We start from the raw sequence: 19,372 nt of genomic DNA on the forward strand, positions 1-19,372 counted from the left end.
ATATATATATATATATGCTTAAAGAACTATTCAGTAAAGCCAAATGTACAGTGGATTTTCTCAGCACCTGTAAAAGATGATTAGAGGCTTTACAGGACAGGTCAATATGCTTTGAAAAAGCTCTGGGGAAAAATCAGACACCCTCTTTGATCACATTTCGGTTTCTAAGCTATTTCAGGAATTAAAATACCCTGTTTTATTCGGTGTATGTTCATGAGAGATCATGTGCATTTTTTAAAAGACAGCCGATTTGTAACTCTGACCTTTTCTTTCTCTCTCTAGTGGTACACGGATGAAGACCATGGGATTGCAAGCAGCACAGCTCACCAGCACATATACACCCACATGAGCCATTTCATAAAGCAGTGCTTCTCTGTACCTTAGCGCCTCAAAAAGCTTATTAAAAAGACATTTCTCAAGGCTGCCTTGCTAAGATGATGATCTTAAAAATATTCTCAAATCAAGAAATTTAAGGTCACCTCTGTCCCCAGATTTCATACTTATAATCATAAGTAAGGACTTTTGTCTTCACAACAAATTACCACTTTATAGAAATTTGGATTATCCACTTTGTTTTTATTTATCATTTAAAATCATTTCCATGATCGCTTCTGAAACAAAAAATATAAATTATTTTTATGAGAGCTTTGCATAGGTTCCCTAGGCAGTGTTTTCATTTTTCTAACTAGACTAGTCCAAATCTTGTTCTCTTCTTTAAAGAGATGACAAGATATGGGCAATGATGTCACTAGGGCAGGGACAAGCGAAGAGGAAATAAGGAGGAGATGGCAGGGCATGGTTAGGAACCCCAGTCCAAGCATACCAACCCAACCAAGCTACTGTCAGCTCCCTTCAGAGAAGAGCTGTTCACAGCCAGACTGGCACAGTTTTCTGAGAAAGACTATTCAAACAGTCTCAGGAAATCATATATGCAAAGCACTGACTTCTAAGTAAAACCACAGCAGTTGAATAGACTCCAAAGAAATGCGAAGGAAACTGCCAGCGATGTAAGGCCCCCAGGTGCCAGTTATGGCTATAGGTGCTATAAAAACACGGCAAGGGTGATGGGAAAGCATTGTAAATGTGCTTTAAAAAATAGTGATGTTTCCTACTGAACAGAGGAAGCTTGGAACCGAGATATGAATATGTCCGCTTGCTCTGTTAAAAGGTGAAAATATTTGTATCTCAAATTCGAACTTGAAGGAGTTCTTCTATCAATTTTTATTGCATTTCGTTGAGCATCTTAATTAAAAAATATTTTAACTTCTTTTCATTCATTTTCTAAATGAAAAACAAACTATATTGTTGTATATTATTCCCATTTACATGCCATGAGATTTCTCCAGGTCATTTAATAAATGTGCCATCGTTTTTCAAGGTAATGAGTTGTGTCTTGAATCAGAGCTAAACCACACTGAGATATGGACATATTTGTCCAGAAAGGCTCTTGGTATTTTGTCAGTAACCTGACCATCTTATAAACAAGGAGTTTAGCATTTTTCAAAAAAAATTAGATTCATAAAAATGTGTTGAGCAGTTCATAACGATTTCATCTAATACATGTAAAATTTATGTTATAAATACATAGCTTTTGAGAAATGAACTTAAAATATTTTTGGTCATTTATGTAATACACCAATTATAATTTTATTCTAGGGAACTTTGATGAGTTTTGTACTATAAGAACAAATAATGCCAAAAATAGCATCTTGGCATCTATGATGACTCGGTAGAAGTTAAAATGAAAGCCAAGTTCATCACTTAAGTGTTTGACCAATTATTTTTGGTTGACATAACTATGATAAATGAAAGCATTGATTTCAGATGCTGAATTTGACCTAGCGTTGTCTAAAACTGAGAAAAGATGATTTTTGTTTCAATTATTTGCAAAAGAGCCTCATTTTTAAAAAACTAACTTTCAGAACTTAAACTCAGCTTTAGACCATTTGTTAGACAAAGATATATAGATAGGGTGAGCTAGAGCATAAAAATTTAAAAATGGAAGAAATGGAAAAATTCTATCACTTCAGCATGAGATTGCTGCGTCATACACACAAACACAGGAATGGACAGAGGATTGTGAAATCCAGCTTCGCTTATATTTTCAGAGCACACCATTGAGTCATTTCACCTTCACTAATTCTCAAGTCCTACTCACCCAATGGAACCATAAACGGACATTCAAACCTGTGGGCTTCTAATTATAATTGTGTTTCTTAATATAGCTCAGTCACTGCGAGTAGTTGAACCAATCTTTTCAGAGTTTTCTTCGTGGACCAGCAATAATATACACCCCAGATAGCATTAATAGTCATAAAAGCAAATTAAATAGAAATTATCCTTTCATCGTAATTGAAACCACATATTATACAGTAAGTCAGATATTTATTAATAACATCAAAGTCACATTGTGTGTAACATTTATACAATGTCACTATAAACTCATTATTTCTTTTATTTTTAAACATACTAAATGTTTTTTCTGTAATGGCACCTATTTTTTCAGGAAATTGGGGTTATAAATAGGAATGATTTGAGCACATACAAAGTATTTTTTATTTGACCTCATAAGGCAACTTTTATTCTCCAGTAATAGTTTTAAATTAGCTTATTGGAAAATGAGCCAAGGAAGTTGATAGATAAACTGGAGATAAACTAAACTGAGGGTCGTTTTGAAACATATAGGAAGCTAAGAGGTGTAGATTTGCCTTTGATGACAGTTCCAGCCTCTATGGGCCACTGGATGGTAAAGACTCCCTTTAAAAACAACCTGTTAGGGTGCGTCAGCAGGGGCACATGTGCTAATCACAGACAGAAATGGTTCACATCGCAACACAATTGATACAAAATGTTTAAGTCCCTATTACTATTTTAGTTTTTTCTATTTTTACCTTTTGCCATGCTGGGAATTGAACCTAGGGCCTTGCTAGGCACACACTTTACTACTGAGCTACATCTCCAGCCTTCTATCAAGATTTTCAGAAATCACTTTTAAATTATTTTTAAACATTTTTGTTGGAGACCTTGCTAAAAATACTTAGATATCTTCATGCTTTCTTAAATAGGCACAGAACAGAATTTAACACATTCTTGATGACTCAGAGCCACAGGCATAAAGATCAATGATCACATCAGACTGTATGTCATTCTGGATATTTTGTTTCCTTTCTTATTCACAGGCTATCAGTTGACATTTGCTGCTTTTGCTCTAAATTGATGTGAGAACACTGATTTATATGACTAAACTTGTACAATATTTAAGATTCAATAAATTTTAAATGAAAAATATACCAAAAAACAAGCATAGGTTGTTTCGTAAGGTAAGAAAATTTTGTTGTGCAATTTTGTGTCAGTCATTTATTTTTGCGGGTCCAGAAATCTTTTTGCATACATCTTAAGTGACCTAGAATACACATTCAGGACATCTCTGGAGTACAGATGATTAAGAATGAGAGGCAAATTGTGTTATAATGCATAACATCACTCACTACTCGGCAAGAAAAGCTCAGGGCATAGTATTAATAAGATCCATGCTATGTTGAAGTCTGTGATCTTTCTGCATGTCACTTTCCTGTGACAATATTAACATTTAATATCAAGGATTTGAATTAATAATAAGATAGATGACTTACTGCTGTTGAGAAAGCTAACTTTTCTGGTACTTAAAATCTTTCAACTTCAATAAACTCAAAGTTCTTATTCTACATAACCTTTCCATCTGAGCCGATTTTACAAGTTTGTGAAATTACTTAAAAAGCAAGGGTCAATACTGTGAGAAGTTTGATTATTAAACAACCAAAGCCCTTAATTACAGCCAACTCTAGGTATTCATAGGGGATTTATTCCAGATCCTCTTGGCAGAAACAGGCACCAACATCTAGGAATATTCAAATAAAATGGCATAGTATTTACATATAGCCTGGGTATATCCTCCTATATACTTTTAAAATCATCTTTAGACTTCTCATCATGCCTAATTAAAAGTAAATAGTATTTAAGTTATATTTCAAGAGAATAATGCAAGAAAAACGTTTGTATATGCTGCATCCAGCTGCATTTTTCCCAAATGTTTTTATCTGCAATTGGTTAAATCCACAGATGCAGAATCTGGGGATTATTATGATGAACTGTGGTACTTTAATTTCCTTCTATCAAAGCTAAGTCTCTGAGTCATGAGAAAAAAACAAGGATTTCATTGGTACTGGCCAGGCTTGGTTTCTAATGTTAATCATGAAGAAATGAGTGATACAGAAAATTTAACATACTGAGAATAAGTATCACTCATTTTAACCTGATTCTGGCTTCATGGGCCAGAATGAATACCCTAGTAAGGAGGAAAGCGGTCCTGTCTCATCTCCTGCTAGAGATACAGTCTCCTGCAGCCAGGTTCAGATGGACAAACCAGGGTTACATCATCAGTGCCATCACTAACTAGTCAGAAACATTTAAAGCATGTTATTTAGCCTTTTGGATTTCCGGGGACTTATTTTGAAAAAATATAAATGTACAGGGCCGAGGATTTAGCTCAGCGGTTCGGTGGCCTACCTTGCAAGCGCAAGGACCGGAGTTCAATCTCCGGTACCAAAAAAAAAAAAAAAAAAAAAAAAAAGTATAAATGTACATACCTCACAGAACTGTTGCACTGCTGAGATGATATAAATATGTACAATGCCTGGTGCCCTCCTTTCACTTTTCTTTCCTCTTGGTCATAATTATTTAGCTGCTTCTCCTATCTTGATGTCTCCATAGACTGCACAGGTTCTTTCTTTAGGCTTTCGTGCTCTCCGTTTCTGAACATGTGAAGTTGCTGAACAAGCACTGTTACTGACATAACAGGAAGAATCCTCTTTGGACCTTTATTCATTCCCGACAAGCCAACCACTAGCATTTTCTGATATATTTTACTTATGATTCTGTCAACAGCTTTTTCTGGCTGAGTTAACAGCAGAGTACAGAACTGGGCTCTGGAGAGTTACAAAGGAGGGGTAAAATATTGCTACTTTGGAAGGACTTATAAACAAATGGAAGAAACATATCACATTACAGAAACCTATGACTCCACACAGACCCAAAGGAAAGAAGAACTTGATACAAGAAATGAACGTGCTGGGTAGGGTGCCATGGTGGTTTCTGCAACTGATGAGCCGGCAGTCATTGGCTGGAATCTGTATTACACTGAGATTTTGGATTTCTTTAATAATAGACTTACTGTGTTTAAACCATGAGTTTGGGGAAAATGTTTCACATATAACTTTATCTGTGTATAGTGTCCATATGTAAATAAACACTACATACAAGGAATTATAACAAAGCTATTGCATTTTGACTCAGTAAGTACCCATGGAACCTGTTTGGTTTCAGTATTAATAGAAATTTAGAGACTGTTTACAAGAAGTTTTGTTTGACTATCTGAGAGTCATCTTGGAATCAGAATCCCTAAATAAGTAATTCCACTCTTTCCTCACTATCTTCTCTACTGTTCTGCCAGGCTTAATCTTTTTAAAAATTCATGCATATCCACTACTAAAAGGTCTTAATGGATAAAGTTCAAATATCTTATTATAGAATTTGACATCAGTTATAGGGTCTCCAACTTGTAAGTCTACCTTTTCTTACATGTCTTACCCTCCTCTAACAATCCACTATTCTGGGTTATTTTCCAAGTTCTAAATATACCATACATCAACTATACCAGGCTCTGGTGATGCCAAATAATATACATTTTTAACTTATCATTATTTCAAGAATGACATGGTTTTTAGAATCTTTGCAGTTAATGAAGCATATTTCTTTACCCATTTCTATCCTAATTCAAAAGGTTCTTCTGTAACATTTTCCTCACATTCTGTTCTCACAATTTCATCCTTCAGTTATTTACTGTTTCAATCAGACCATAAACTCAATACAAATTACATTATATTACATATCCAATCTGCCAGTAGAAGTGAAGACCATAGTCCTTTTTTCAAAGTTCCGGTACAAATGATAGTGCTCAATTCATCAGCAGAAACTAAATTGGAGAGGACAGTGTTATCAGTCAACTGCAGCTTTCTCTGAGGAACAACTAAATAAGATATCTAAAAGATGATCATTAATCAATGACAATTATCTTCTCAGAGTAGATCTTTAGATACTCTTTATATTAATCACATTACTAAAATTGCTTTCATAAAATTTTAAATGGTTGTAATCTCATTTCATTGCATTTCATAAATAGATGGACATATTGAAAAAAGAGCAGGCTTGTAAAGATAGTAAAATAATCAAGTGCTTAAGACTAAAAAAGCTAAGGTTAAACAGAAACAGGTAGATCAATGCAGTAGGAAACAGATTATCCACACTTTTAAGAGTCAAGGAAAATCCCAAAAGATCTAGGAATTGTCATTGGAGCATCAGTATTAGATTACAGGTCTAAACTACGCCAAGGACACATTCAAGTTATGTTTAGGAAAAACTTCCCAATATCGTATGTGGTTAAGTAGTAGCAATTACAAAATAAAATTATTAGTCAAGAGAAAAGTAACTAGTGTGTTAGAAGTTCTGAATGCAGTTCTCTCTACAACACACTACCAGATGGCTGCAAAAGAATAATGGTCCCATTTGAACTTTACAACAAATAGGGAGAATACTCATTTTAGAAAATACTTTTCCCCATTCGTTAAAAACAGGATTTAAGGAGTTCTAAAATGGGTAATTCTAATGACCTTGGAACTTTTTACTAGTCATAAGATCCATGGCATTTTACTCAAAACACTCTTCTCTGGGAAAATTAAATACATTCTTGTACTATTTTCATTTTCCGTTCGCAAAGTTTGAATTGTCTAAATATTCTTACAATCTTCAGATCACCAAGGTCTCTCAACTGTGGGCATACTTGAATATTATATTTGAAAAATCAAGATTTTCTACACTGATTTACTGATTAATATGAAGGAAAAACAAAGGCAAGACACATTGCATCATAATTTAAAATATGCAAGGATATTAGGATAAATATTTATTTCCACATAACATTTCTTAGTTGTGAAAAACACAATTTCCTAGTCACTTTTACACATTACTTAAACTTTGCAATAAATTACATTCAAGATATTCAGTAATTTTGACCAGGAATCTGAAATTAGAAGTAAATATACATATTCATACACGACACTACATTTTTATATTTTATATGATTTCAAATTATTAGGATTAACAGAAGAATAGCATTATAATGCACACAAGAACAAATGACTATAAAAATACTCAGAAATACAGAATTTCATTGGCTATGATTGAGTATTCAAATCAGTGATGATGTGAAAGTTTTAATTCACTATGATCTTTTTAACAGAACACTTCTTAATATATTAAAATACTAGGGGATCACTTTTGGAACTGACTAGCTAAATCATAAAACAATGGAAATGTTTACAGTGTAGTACCAGTATTATAAAATACATAAAGGTAACATATTTGAACAGAAAGTTTCTGTATTTTTCTTCAGTACTTATAAATACAAACATTATTAACTGCAAATTTTTCTTCCCATAAATCTTTAACTCATTTTCCATAAAAATAACTCCATCAAGGGTTGTGAAGAAATACTTTTTTCTAAAGGTACCAAAATGTTGAATCTAATGGAGGCTTTGTTGGCTTTTCCCCCTCATTAGCTTAATCACAAAAAGGATTTTTCCCCACTTTTCATGTGCATTTATACACAGAGTTTGTAATAGTTTATAAAGGCCACATGGCTCTGAATTATTGTAAAATTGGACACTGGAGTATTATAAGGTTGATGATCACTTTTTATTCTTAAGAACCAAGAATGTTCCACTATGAATTACCATCAGCTTTAGTTTTTATTAACTTCACGTCCATCTAATGCAATTAAAAATTATATTTTTGGTAATGCTCAAAAATCCTTAACTTTGCTTCCTCTTGCATAAACTTAGTAAAGATGGATTATTTCATATGGACTGAAATATCTCCAGAACCTTCGAAAACAGAATCTGAATTTTTCATTTCAAAGATTGTTATTCCACAACATGCATTTAATTAAAATGTGGAAAAGAAAAAAAATGTGGAAAAGAGTTTTGTAGAAAATAGTTACAATTGGAGACCTGTTGGTCTAACATTATAACATGATTTGATTCAAGACCAGCTTTAAGCAGTACATAACCATTAGTAGCAGAGTGACTATACAAGAGTGGAATTTCATGTACAATGATTTACCATGTGATATTCCAGTTTCATCTGAAAAATATCTGTCAGTGGGAGAGAAATTTAACAGCCTATTTCTGATAAAGGTTTTAATTTAAAATTCCATAAAATTGTTATAAAGTTTTTCTGCTGGCTCGTGTAGTCATAATTTGAATTTTAAGCAAATATTACTTGACTCTGCATTAGTGTCTAATTCTTTTTAACAAGTTGTGAACAAGTTTCTATATTTTTTAATGACTTTTAAGTTTCAGTTACATATAAAGTCTTAAGTATTAAATGTATCATTAAATCAAGGAAACGCATAAATACAATTATTAAAAAAAGCTTTTCTGATTTGGGTGTTGTGAAATAAGTCACAAATGCTAAGCTATAAAAATAAAAAGGAGTAAGACTACCTTTCAAAATTCTTCTGAATGAAATTGTCAGGCATCTTCGTTATACTAAAGTAGGAAAATATAAACTAGGTAAATTTCACTTATCTCCTTAAGAAAGCTATTGCTCTCATAAAGCCAACAATGAGAATCCAGTGTTTACAAATGTCTAACTTACATTAAGGAACACATGGATTCTTATATCAGCTATTATATCAGCTCACAAGGGTGTCTCACTGTTCAGAAAGTTAAGCACAGAAATGAAACAAGTATTGCACTACTTACATTATGAAGATGGGTTTGGGATAAGAGAATTTACAATACATGATCAAAGCAGTTTTATTAATAATTATAACACTCTTCTCATATATAGGTAAAAAATAAATTGAAGATCAAGTCATAGACAAGTCTCCCTGTCAACACCTTTCCCTGAGTCAGCTTTCTTCTCCTTTCGGCTTTCAGTGCTACAGGAGGAAAAAGGAGAAATTTGCAATTCAGTTTGGCTTGATTGAGATTTTGCTCACTAAGAAACAAAACCCATCAACTCCAAAGCAACACAAGAGCCCTTAGATATTACGCTCTCATTTTATGAAGCATAGGCAGACAGCAACGATTAAAATCCTCTGCATTCAATGAAATAGAAACCAAGAACTGCAGAGAGGGGAAAATTCAAAAAACAAGCACTAAAGAACAAAAATCAGGCATTTTAAAGATAGTTCTAAAAGCATGCGAGATTAATGCTGTAGTCCTCATTTGGGCAAATGCATCACATATGATTATTGAAAATGCCAGTCATGCCCCGTCATAAGACAGCACTAACACTTGTAAATGACACAAACAAACTGCCACAGAAGGTATCTCTGGAGTCTGCTGCAAGTGGCTCATCCTTTGTGAATGTACTGGCTCTTGATCTTTGCTGAGGACTATGTCTTGGTCAGGTGACACAGGCACATCTCTGGTCTTGGAGGTGGGTTGCCTTGCATCCTGCTCTCCAGATGCCTGACCTTTCCTTTCAGACAAACCCTTAGTATGTATATCCCAGGAATGATGCTTCATCTCTTCCACTACAGAGTAAACTCACTTTCAAGTGGCACCTGTTTCATTTCATCTCCCAATTCCTTTTACCAATGGTCAAGCTGGTATTGTGATTCTATCATTTTTGCCCATTTTTTCAATATATTTCCACTGTACATTTTTCTACTCTTACAGTGGAGTTTTTATGGAAAATACAAATGATATGCTCACATATATGAAGCTTACTCCAAGAGTTTGAGCTTCCAGAACAGCAGAATTTTTACACACACACACACACACACACACACACACACACACACACACCAATATTTTCAGTGCATGGCAAGATCGTCTACATGGGAGGCCTCTCTTTGCCCCTCCTCCCTGCTGTTGACACAAGGATAACACAAACGACAACCCATAACTAACTTCTGAGGCCCTGAGCAAGAAGAAAATGCACATTTTTACTATTAACGTCAGACCTGAATATAAATTTATGCAATAGTTGAAGGTTCAGATATAGGTTTTGGAACTCTTCTCCAAGTAATAATCAAACTCTGTGTTTCTATGGGGCTTCCTGTACAGCTTTCTCAGTGGTCAATAACTTAGACACATTCTAAGAGTATGTTTTTAAAATTGTTTTTTCTCCATTTCAAGCTAGAAACAGCCCTTCTCAGTTGTCACCACCACCCGGCACCATCAGGTAAGAAGTGCCGGAGCTTCTGCCATCTATGGCATTCCGCCAGCACTGAGAGCTGGTGTGAGCGAGTGTCTATGGCACCCGGGTTTATGCCTGCCACACTTCTCAGCACATACTCCTTACAGGTCAGAGCAAAGCAACTTTTTTCCTTTTTCTTTTCTCTTTCCATGAGAAGAGATGACAGTGTGCACATGACGTGTTGAGAGCCTTAACTCTGTATTTTTAACTCCTCTATCTGTATGACTCACTTTCTTCCACTTTAAGTTCCTTTATATGACAAGTGTCTGCTATTCTGCTTTCCAAATTAACTTTTCTTTGGGCTTTACCTGGCTTCTAGTCTTTTCTTCCAAGCAAAGCCAATGCAAGATGACAGAATGGGGCAGTGTAGGGAGCCTGGGGCTCGGGGCTGGAAAGTCTGGGTTTAGTTCCCAGAATGAGAGGTCTGACCTTTGACTATTTAATCTCTCTGATACTTGGTCTCTTCATATGTAAATTAAATTTTGTATTAGATGGCCTCTTCGTTTTTTATAATATGGACACTAGTTTTTCCAAGTTCAATAGACTTGAAAACAGGCATTGGAAAGATATAATGATGGATCCCATCCATATGAGATTGTGAGGGACAGAGACATACTGATCTCTATAGGTGCACATTTCTTGTGTGCACTATACTTTGAGACATAGGAGAGCTTCATAGACTTTTGGTAAAGAAATAAGTTTCCAATGGCACTACTAGTGACTGAGCCATGAAGAAAAAGAAATTCAGAATATCAGCTTGATATGCTTCCTCCCGATCTGCTTTGGCTATAATGGGGTTTTCTTTTTTATGAAATAATAATGGATTAAATGACAGGATTCCACCCTCATTAAAATTATTGATTTGGATAATAGATTAGATTTTAACAAATTTCATAAGCAGAAGTTTTATAACCAGATTGGGAATTCCATGAAAAAATATTCTCCCTTTAATATTTTTACTTTGTGACTCTCTGTGGATTTCTTGTTACACTCATTTTTTGAAATGCCAATCAATTTTAGAGCTTTCATTGTAATAAATACATTTTGCATATTCATTATGTGTTATCATAATAACCATATTACATATCTCTTATGTGCCAGATACTCTGCAAAGACCTAGGAACACAAGATAGACAGCACTATCCTTGCCCTTAAAACAATTTAAAACATAAGAAAGTAATAGTTCAAGAGAGAGCAAAAAGTGAGCCACTACTATCTTGCTAAGAAATCTATGAAGCTGTTTATTTTCATTGGCACTAGAGTAATTGTTATGAACAATATTTACTAAGCAGGCATGACAGAGACTGGGCATAGGAAATCAGAGCAAAGAAAGTGAATCCAGGACAGAAGAAGGTGGTGGGAGGTGCAGGGTTAGGTTGGGAAAGGAAAAGCAAGAAGGATGGTCCCAGAGCCCACCACCAAGGCAAAATTAAGCGCTGCTTTTTCTAGCACCGAGAGGTACCTTTCCAAAAGAGTTAATTTTGGGTATCAATTTAAAATTTTTTTTTCACCTATTCTGATGTAATGTGGATTTATAGTGAGACTTGTCTTTACCAATCTATTTGATAAGCTTCAAAGAAGCTTGTCACATATATGTTTGGAATTGTTATCTGGGACCAAAAGCAGACATCCTATAGACAAGGTAGAATTTTCTCTCAGTTCTTAGATTTTACTTGGAGTCAAACTGGGTAAAATTTTTGACAATAAAAGTGAATGAAATCATTGAGAAAAATATACTGTTATTCTAAACTCTGCTTTTAAAAAGTTAGATTTATACGAGACCTGTTAGAGTGAAGGAAGGATTGAAAATAACTGAGAAGCATGGATCAAAGATTGCAAAGATCTTAAAGATCAAAATCAGTTTAGGTCTTGAGAGACAGGGCCTGGTAACTTGGTTTTTAGAGAGTTTTGTCTCATTTTTTATTGGTTTTTGTTTTTTCCCAGTGGATATGACAACAGATACCAAAGTTTTGTAATTCTTGGTTGTCATATTTTAATGCTTTCAACAGATACTGAGAGAAGGCAGTAGCTTTTGGAGAATATTGCTCTTAAAAGTACTGAAGGCTTTAGGATTTCTACAAACCACATTCATTCTGTCGGAGTTTCCAGTATTTACGAAAATGAAAGATATTAACCAGAAACCAAGGAATATTTTGTACACAAAAATGCCACATATTGTATATCACATGAAAAGTAAATCTAAGTAAACTTATTTCTACAGTATTCATTTTTTGTTTTTGTTTTGCTTTGTTTTTGGTACCGGGGTTCAAACTTGGGACCTTGTGCTTACGAGGCAGGTGGCACCACCACCTGAGAAACCACCCTTCTCATAACTTTGATTTTCTTTTAAAAGTTCTAGCAAACAAACAAAATTATTGTGAGGATTACTTTCTCAGACTCTAGCAAAGACTTGGGGGAAAAGGAGCATAAAGTATGTTTTAGAATAAAACATTACTACTGCTTGACCAAAGCAAAGTAATGCATGGTGGTTTTGAAGCTGCACTTAAAGACAAAATCAGAATTCTTTTATCTACTTTGTAGTAAGTTTTACAGCAGCTGAGAACAAGAGATGAGGAAAAGGAAACAGAGAGGGAGAAGGAAGGGGAGGACAAAGAGGAGGGATAAGAGAAGGAAGGAGGTAAGGGAGGGAGGGAGGGAGGGTGGGAGGAAAAGAATGGAAAGGGAGGGCATGACAAGGAAAGGGAACCGATTCCCCAGCCTATGGGGTGAAGAGTATGAACTGATGGTCTTGTTGATTTTGTTTGGTATAGACATGACCCTAAAGCTGCATGCCATTTTGGGGTGATCAAAAACTAGCAACAAGAGATGTATTCTCCAAGTACAACATAGCCTCTTTTCTATGACCTATGTTTCCCTTTATGTCTCATGAAGCCAGGTCTCAATGCACCATAACAGAAATGGAAGCTCCTAGATTTGCAATTTCTTAATTCAAAGGGCAAATTTTCTTTTCCCAATCTAGAAATTTGGTGACATTACTAAATACAGTATTGTAACATTTATTAAGATATATGATGTATTTCTATAAATTAGGAAAAGAAAGTAAATTGACTGAAGTTTCAGACCCACTTACTAACATCATTAAACTCGGACACTGGAAACCAAGACTCTCCATGTCTTTTGCCTCCCCAAAACTCACATAGGACATAGGCTGACCAGTTTTCCAGAAGACACCATTTAACATAAGGAAATGCAACCAAGGAATAGTTTTGATGGAAAGGGTCTTACCTTTGGGGAATCAGCTTCTAGAGTGATTAGGAAGGGGAGCTTATAACAAAAATGTAATACAGAAATTAAGTAGAAAAAGTTAATTTAAGGTTATTAAAATAAAAAAACTCAATAATCATATCGTTCTAAGTCGCTCACTAGTAAAAAGAGATACTAGCATAACACAAGAATTTCTTTTCTTTCAGATTAACATTTAAGAAGACTGAATGGTATATTTTAAATTCATATTTATAAATTTTGAAAAATTCAATTCAAAATCCCCTGATAACTCTCCATATTTAAAGACACACTCTTCCCTAGGCATGCACTGAAAATCAGTATCCAAAACTACAATATTAGCTTAGATGTTTACATATAGACAGGTAAGAGTGAGTAGAACTTTGATAGCTGAAGGTTTTTGGATAAGGAGGTTAAGGAAAATTTTCAGGAACTTGGAATAGGTTCTATATCACCATCATTCTATATCACTTTTTAAAAAGGAAATAGGAAGTGGGAAATGTGATCAGACATCTAAAAGGGTCTCTGGAGGTTTTGAAAGAATTCAATAAAATAACATAGCAAATTAATAGGATAAAATGAATATCCAAAATTACCATGCATTAGAACTCATTTATAGCTCCAACCCCCTACCAACACTATTATAGTTTTGGAGAAAGCTTTTAATTTGAAAAGGAGAAATTGAAAAATATACTAGTTTCTGTAAAATTGATAATTTTTACCCTCTTTTCAAAATAATTTCGGAAACATTTTAAATCTAAATTTTAAATTAATATTCCTTTGCTAACAGATGTGCATAATAAAATAATTGGAATTAGTATATTTCCATTATTTTAAAATTCAAACCTTTTAGAAGGAAAGCTTGACTCCTTATCTTTAGAGTTATCAGCAGTACTCAGAAGGTTCCTCCACAAGGCAGTCTTTGACATTTCATCAGAAATATTGATCACAGATGGGTCATCTCTATGTAGAAGTTTGTCCAAAATAAGATAATAGACATTACATAAGAAACTATAGTTAGTCAGTGATAGAAACTACACATAGGAAACTGTCATGTCTACTGGAAATATTTTCCCTCAATTTTTTATTGTGGTCAAATACACAACATAAAATTTACCATCTTACTTTTTAAATGCATAGCTAAGTGTTATTAAAAATATTCATAATGTTCAACCATCATCACCATTCATCTCTAGGACTCTTCATCTTGTAAAAATGAAATTCTGTATCCATTAAACAGTAACTCCTCATTTCCTATTCCTGGAAACCACCATTATACTTTCTGTCTCTATGATTTTGGACTATCTTGAGTGCCTTATATGAAATTAATCATACAGTATTTGTCTTTTTGGGGGACTGGCTTATTTAATTTATCATGTAGGTTCAGCTATGTAGTAACATAAATCAAAAGTTCTTTTTTTTTCCTTTGAGGCTGAGTAATCTTTTATGGTATGTATATATATCACATTTTATTTATTATATTCTTGATGATTAAAATTGAGAAGTCCTGAATAGCTCAATGATTTGACGGTGTGAAAAATCTGAAGAAAATATTCTAGTTGTATAGATATAGGTTTGGGCTGTGATTTTCTTAATTCATTTCAGAGATTAGAACCTACATGTGCATTGCTGGGGCTCTTGCTCCTGACATTGGTAGCACTGCAAATCCCTTGTCTCCTCATATCCTGCAGGGGCATCACAGGACTCAGAGTAAACCAAGTTCTAATAACTGCCTTACAGTTCGGTGTCCCCTCTTCTTTTGCCTGCACCTCCTCCTTCCATCTCACTCCTGCTCACTCCTCTCCAGTTATGATATGTCTCCTGACTGTTCTAGAACATTACAGGTTTACTGTTGCCTTGGTTCTCTTTCCTCTGCCCATAATTTTCCTTCACTTGGTGGAACCCTTCCCCTGCTTGCTCAAATGTTACCTTCCTAGATAGGTCCTTGTTGATTATTCTGTTAAAACTATTTCCATCCCATAACCACTCTCATCCATTTTATTTGCTTCGTTTTCATTGCACTTTTCAACCAGCTGAAATATTATGTTAAAGGTTGTTCATTTGTCTATGTCCTGTTCTCTACTGCATTCCACTTGAATACAATAAGGACAAGGATTCTCAATCATTTTTTCACTGCTGTCCATCCAACAGCCAGACAAAGCTGAATATTTGTAGCTTAATCAATAGCTGTTTGTTGAAAAATTGAATGTAGCCTCTGTTATTGACAGAGTTCTTTCCATGTAGTTGCAGGAATCCACAATATCCAGGCGCTGTTTTTTTTTTTTAACCTTTAAAAATGGTTGAAATTATAGGTAGCACTCAAGATACTCTAAAACAATCTTTAGGTGTAGAAGTACAACCAAATGGCAAAAATAATTTACCACAGACTAAGTAAAATAAAGTTTCAGTAACATAAAATGGTACCTTTCTTACTACATGTGAGCAAGATAATTCTGTTTTGAAGCAATTATGCTCCGAGTCAATAGGGACCCAAAGCTGACCTCACATGAGCACATCAGTAGTTGGTCACAAGTCAGTAACAAACTCAGCACTTAAGATGAACAAAACCTTGGGTCTGTTTCCCTTACCCAATATTGAAATGTGTTTTTTGGGTTTTTTGTTTTTTTGGTACTGGGTATTGAACTCTGGCCCTTGAGCTTGTGAGGCAGGCAGCAAAACCACTGAGCTAAATCCCCAGCCCTTGAAATGTGTACTTTGATTCTTCTTATTTGCCTAGATAGTTTCTAAGTAGCTCAAAGCATGACATCAACTAATTTCCAAAAAAAGCATCATGTGAACCCAAGATTTTCATGATACTATGTGATAACTAGTCATATGAGCAAAAGTGTTTTTAAAAGACTGGATTCAACAAAAGTAAACTTTAATAAAATGTAGTACTACTTAGATTATGTCATATGCCAGTGTGTGTTGTGAACTTCTAAACTGGAATGCAACACGGAGCATTTTTTAACTACAAGACCCTTCTGGCAGTGGTACTACATGAAACCAGGTCTCCCCAGAATACACTTGGGAATATACAGATGCAACAAAATCAGTAGGATTTGAAGTGCTGCGGAGGAAAGCTAAAATGCCTTCTATGTTTGTGCTCACCCTTAAGTGGTAGGTATTAATATTTTAAAATTTTAGGGACTATAATTTTAGAAAAAGATTCTGAAGATCCAATATGTTCTCTTGTATTTTGTTTTTAATACTATGACAGAACCTCCCCACACACAAAGGAAATTCTCCCGCTTTCTTACTGGCATAGCCTTAAAATATCCCTAAGAATTTTGAGTCAATTGGGTACTAAATAGTACTTAAAACAAAATTTAACAAAAAAACTAAGCTACATTGAGAGAAACTAAAGGAGGAAGGAGAGAGGGAAGAGAGAGAGAAAATGAATACATATGGTAGGCCAAATATTTGCAAAGGTTCTTATTATAACTTGTAGGAATTTGCTTTCCTTTGCTAGTCTTTGTATATGAAATATGAAAAATATTTAACATATAAAATATAAATACAGATATTTAAATATAAATATTTCCTAAAATGGCTGACAGAACTAAATTCTTTAACCCAAGAAACAGATTACATCTTTGAAATACCTTTCTTTTTATGCTACTTGGGAATAGTTTCTACGAGCAGAATTTAGTACTGGAGCCCAGGTAAACTAATTCATAGTCTCAAATTTTTTTCCCTACTCTACTATAACTTCAGCAAACATCTACAAGGATCCACACAGTATGAAATTCTTAAACAGAATACAGTACACATCAAACACATTCTGTTACTCCGTACACCAATGTGTTTTTAAATATATACCTTACCTGTAGTGCCCTTCCATTGGGAGCTGTACTGTGCCCTCATCTTCCATAGCTAGCATACTTTGTTCTTCCTGGAAATACAATGTAAAGTACATAAAATGAACCTGATAAATCTTCATTTTACATAAAAGAAGAAACACAAATTAATGTTTCATTATCTCATTAACCTCAGGACCTTCCACTTTGTTTGCATTTATTAATGCTAGCACAGGTCCTTTCAATAAGCCTCAGCTACCAAGAACATAAGTAATTAATAAGAGTCTCATAGCACAAAGTAATTTAAATGCTAAAAACAATCTCCTTCATGTCACTCAATGTAAGACATAGTTAATTTCCAAGCAGAATTTTTAAAAATTAATCTAAATTTTGCAAGAACAAAAGTATGAATAATGTAGTCAATTTTGTTGTTATAAAGCTGAAATTCCATTCCCAGAATACTTTCCTAGGAGGATATGAAGAATGCATTCACAGCAGTGGTTCTCAAACTTTGTACAAAGAATCACCTAGAGAGCTAGTTAAAAGTACAGATTTCTGGGGCCCACCTTTAGAGGTTCTCATTCTGCAGGTTTATAGAGAGCACTGACACCTAACAAGTGTCCAGGTGATGTTGATTATGCTGGCCCAGGAACCATACTTTGAGAACCACAGTGTTCTAGAGACTTGGAAAGAAACAGCACAACATATATTCCTAATGGATCAAACACAAGAATGTCTTGATGGAGAAGGAAATAATAGTTTAATTCCACTTAGATGCACCTTAGGTTTTGGTTTTATGCTTTGGACTTCCTACAATGACAATATTGTACTCTTCCACCAAATGGTGCAAATGCATTAGATATTCACATATCACATTTTAAATTAATCTTTGCAATGAAGATAATTTATGGCTACCATAATAAAATGTCCTGGTTTAGTTTTCAAATGATGATACCATTAAACTTTTTCCATGTACCACAAAAGAAAATTATAGATTATAGCTTTTTTAATGCATTTATTTTCCAATGCATCAACTTGCACGGCTCGTGCCTAAAGAATTATTTAGACCACTTAAAAATATTGAAATTTTGGCTCCAGAAATAAGATTTTTAAATTCACACAAAGAACTAAGTGATGCTGCTCAAATGAGAACTGGTGAGAAAGCATGGCAATGGCCCTGAAGGTGCATCTCCTTCCCTCTTTCGGCACAGATAAGCTGGCCTATAACAGTTTACCTAGCTTGACCTAAACCAGCCAGCCAGAATTCATTCCATTTAGTTCTAAGCCAGCTGCTAAAGAGACATGGCCTTTGACTGATGTCATTTATCTTGACAGGCAAGGCTGTTCCTGGGTACCCTATATTCAACCCTTGGCCATCCACCTGCATACTCCATAGTCTAAATGTTCTATGCCATATTTCTTGCAATATATTTAAAGAGACAGAGTGTTTTCTAATGCCTCTTCAGCTAACCTATGAATATGTAATGCAATGTGGAGGCAGGTCTCATTTCACTTTTGCAGCATTCTCCCAATGTGCTGGCCAAAGTTGACCCCACCCTACAGGAACTTCTGCTAATGCATACAGTACCTCTGTCCTAAGCCTGTGCTCACGGAGAGTTCAGGAAGCTGCATGAGTTTTACTACTTCTTTGCTTATACAGTCCCAGCAGAACCTTGTTATTTTATACTCCATGGGGCTAACATCATACTCCTTAGCATCTTAGAAACTAATTCTTTTCTCTTTCAACTGTTTAAAGAAAAAATTTTCTCTTAAGGCCCATCAGATGTATTTTATTTCTTTCATTTTATGCCTATTCCTTGTGTCATTTGGCAGTGCTATTAGACATAATTCAAGGTAAATATAGACTACTATTAGTCTAAAATTTCCCATTTAAGCACAAATCTGTAGCCTAAAATTAGGCATGCTTTACAATCAGGAGTGGCGGAATTTATGGATATAATGTGTACTTCACACAAACTTGTATGTATAGCCTGGAGGCCATGAGCAGAGTATGTATATATATA

The 19,372-nt window shown here is 34.6% G+C and overlaps 2 protein-coding genes across 9 annotated transcripts in view; one reads left to right on the forward strand and one right to left on the reverse strand.

The window, feature by feature from the left end:
- Window positions 1–899, forward strand: part of Dpp4 (dipeptidyl peptidase 4) — a 73,791-nt gene extending 72,892 nt beyond the window's left edge. The window contains exon 26 of the mRNA XM_010606844.2: window positions 283–899. Coding sequence (XP_010605146.1) covers window positions 283–384 — 102 coding nt within the window. The 3' untranslated portion in view covers window positions 385–899. The remainder of the gene's footprint in view (window positions 1–282) is intronic.
- A 6,055-nt stretch (window positions 900–6,954) lies between these two features.
- The window catches only part of Slc4a10 (solute carrier family 4 member 10), a 319,554-nt gene continuing 307,136 nt past the window's right edge, over window positions 6,955–19,372 (reverse strand). For 2 of the 8 annotated variants that reach the window (XM_010606837.3, XM_010606840.3), the window contains 4 exons: window positions 17,376–17,443; window positions 14,395–14,511; window positions 13,552–13,590; window positions 6,988–9,037 (listed from right to left, as the gene is read on the reverse strand). In XM_010606837.3, the coding sequence (XP_010605139.1) occupies window positions 13,578–13,590; window positions 14,395–14,511; window positions 17,376–17,443 (198 nt within the window). In that variant the 3' untranslated portion in view covers window positions 6,988–9,037; window positions 13,552–13,577. Of the gene's footprint in view, window positions 9,038–13,551; window positions 13,591–14,394; window positions 14,512–17,375; window positions 17,444–19,372 lie in introns of all 8 variants that reach the window. The other 6 variants (XM_019204974.2, XM_010606839.2, XM_010606841.3 and 3 more) reach the window with 6 other exon arrangements.

Source organism: Fukomys damarensis, unplaced genomic scaffold, assembly GCF_012274545.1.
Source record: "Fukomys damarensis isolate Sample0158 unplaced genomic scaffold, DMR_v1.0_HiC HiC_scaffold_26, whole genome shotgun sequence".
In the NCBI taxonomy this organism is placed as follows: Eukaryota; Metazoa; Chordata; class Mammalia; order Rodentia; family Bathyergidae; genus Fukomys; species Fukomys damarensis.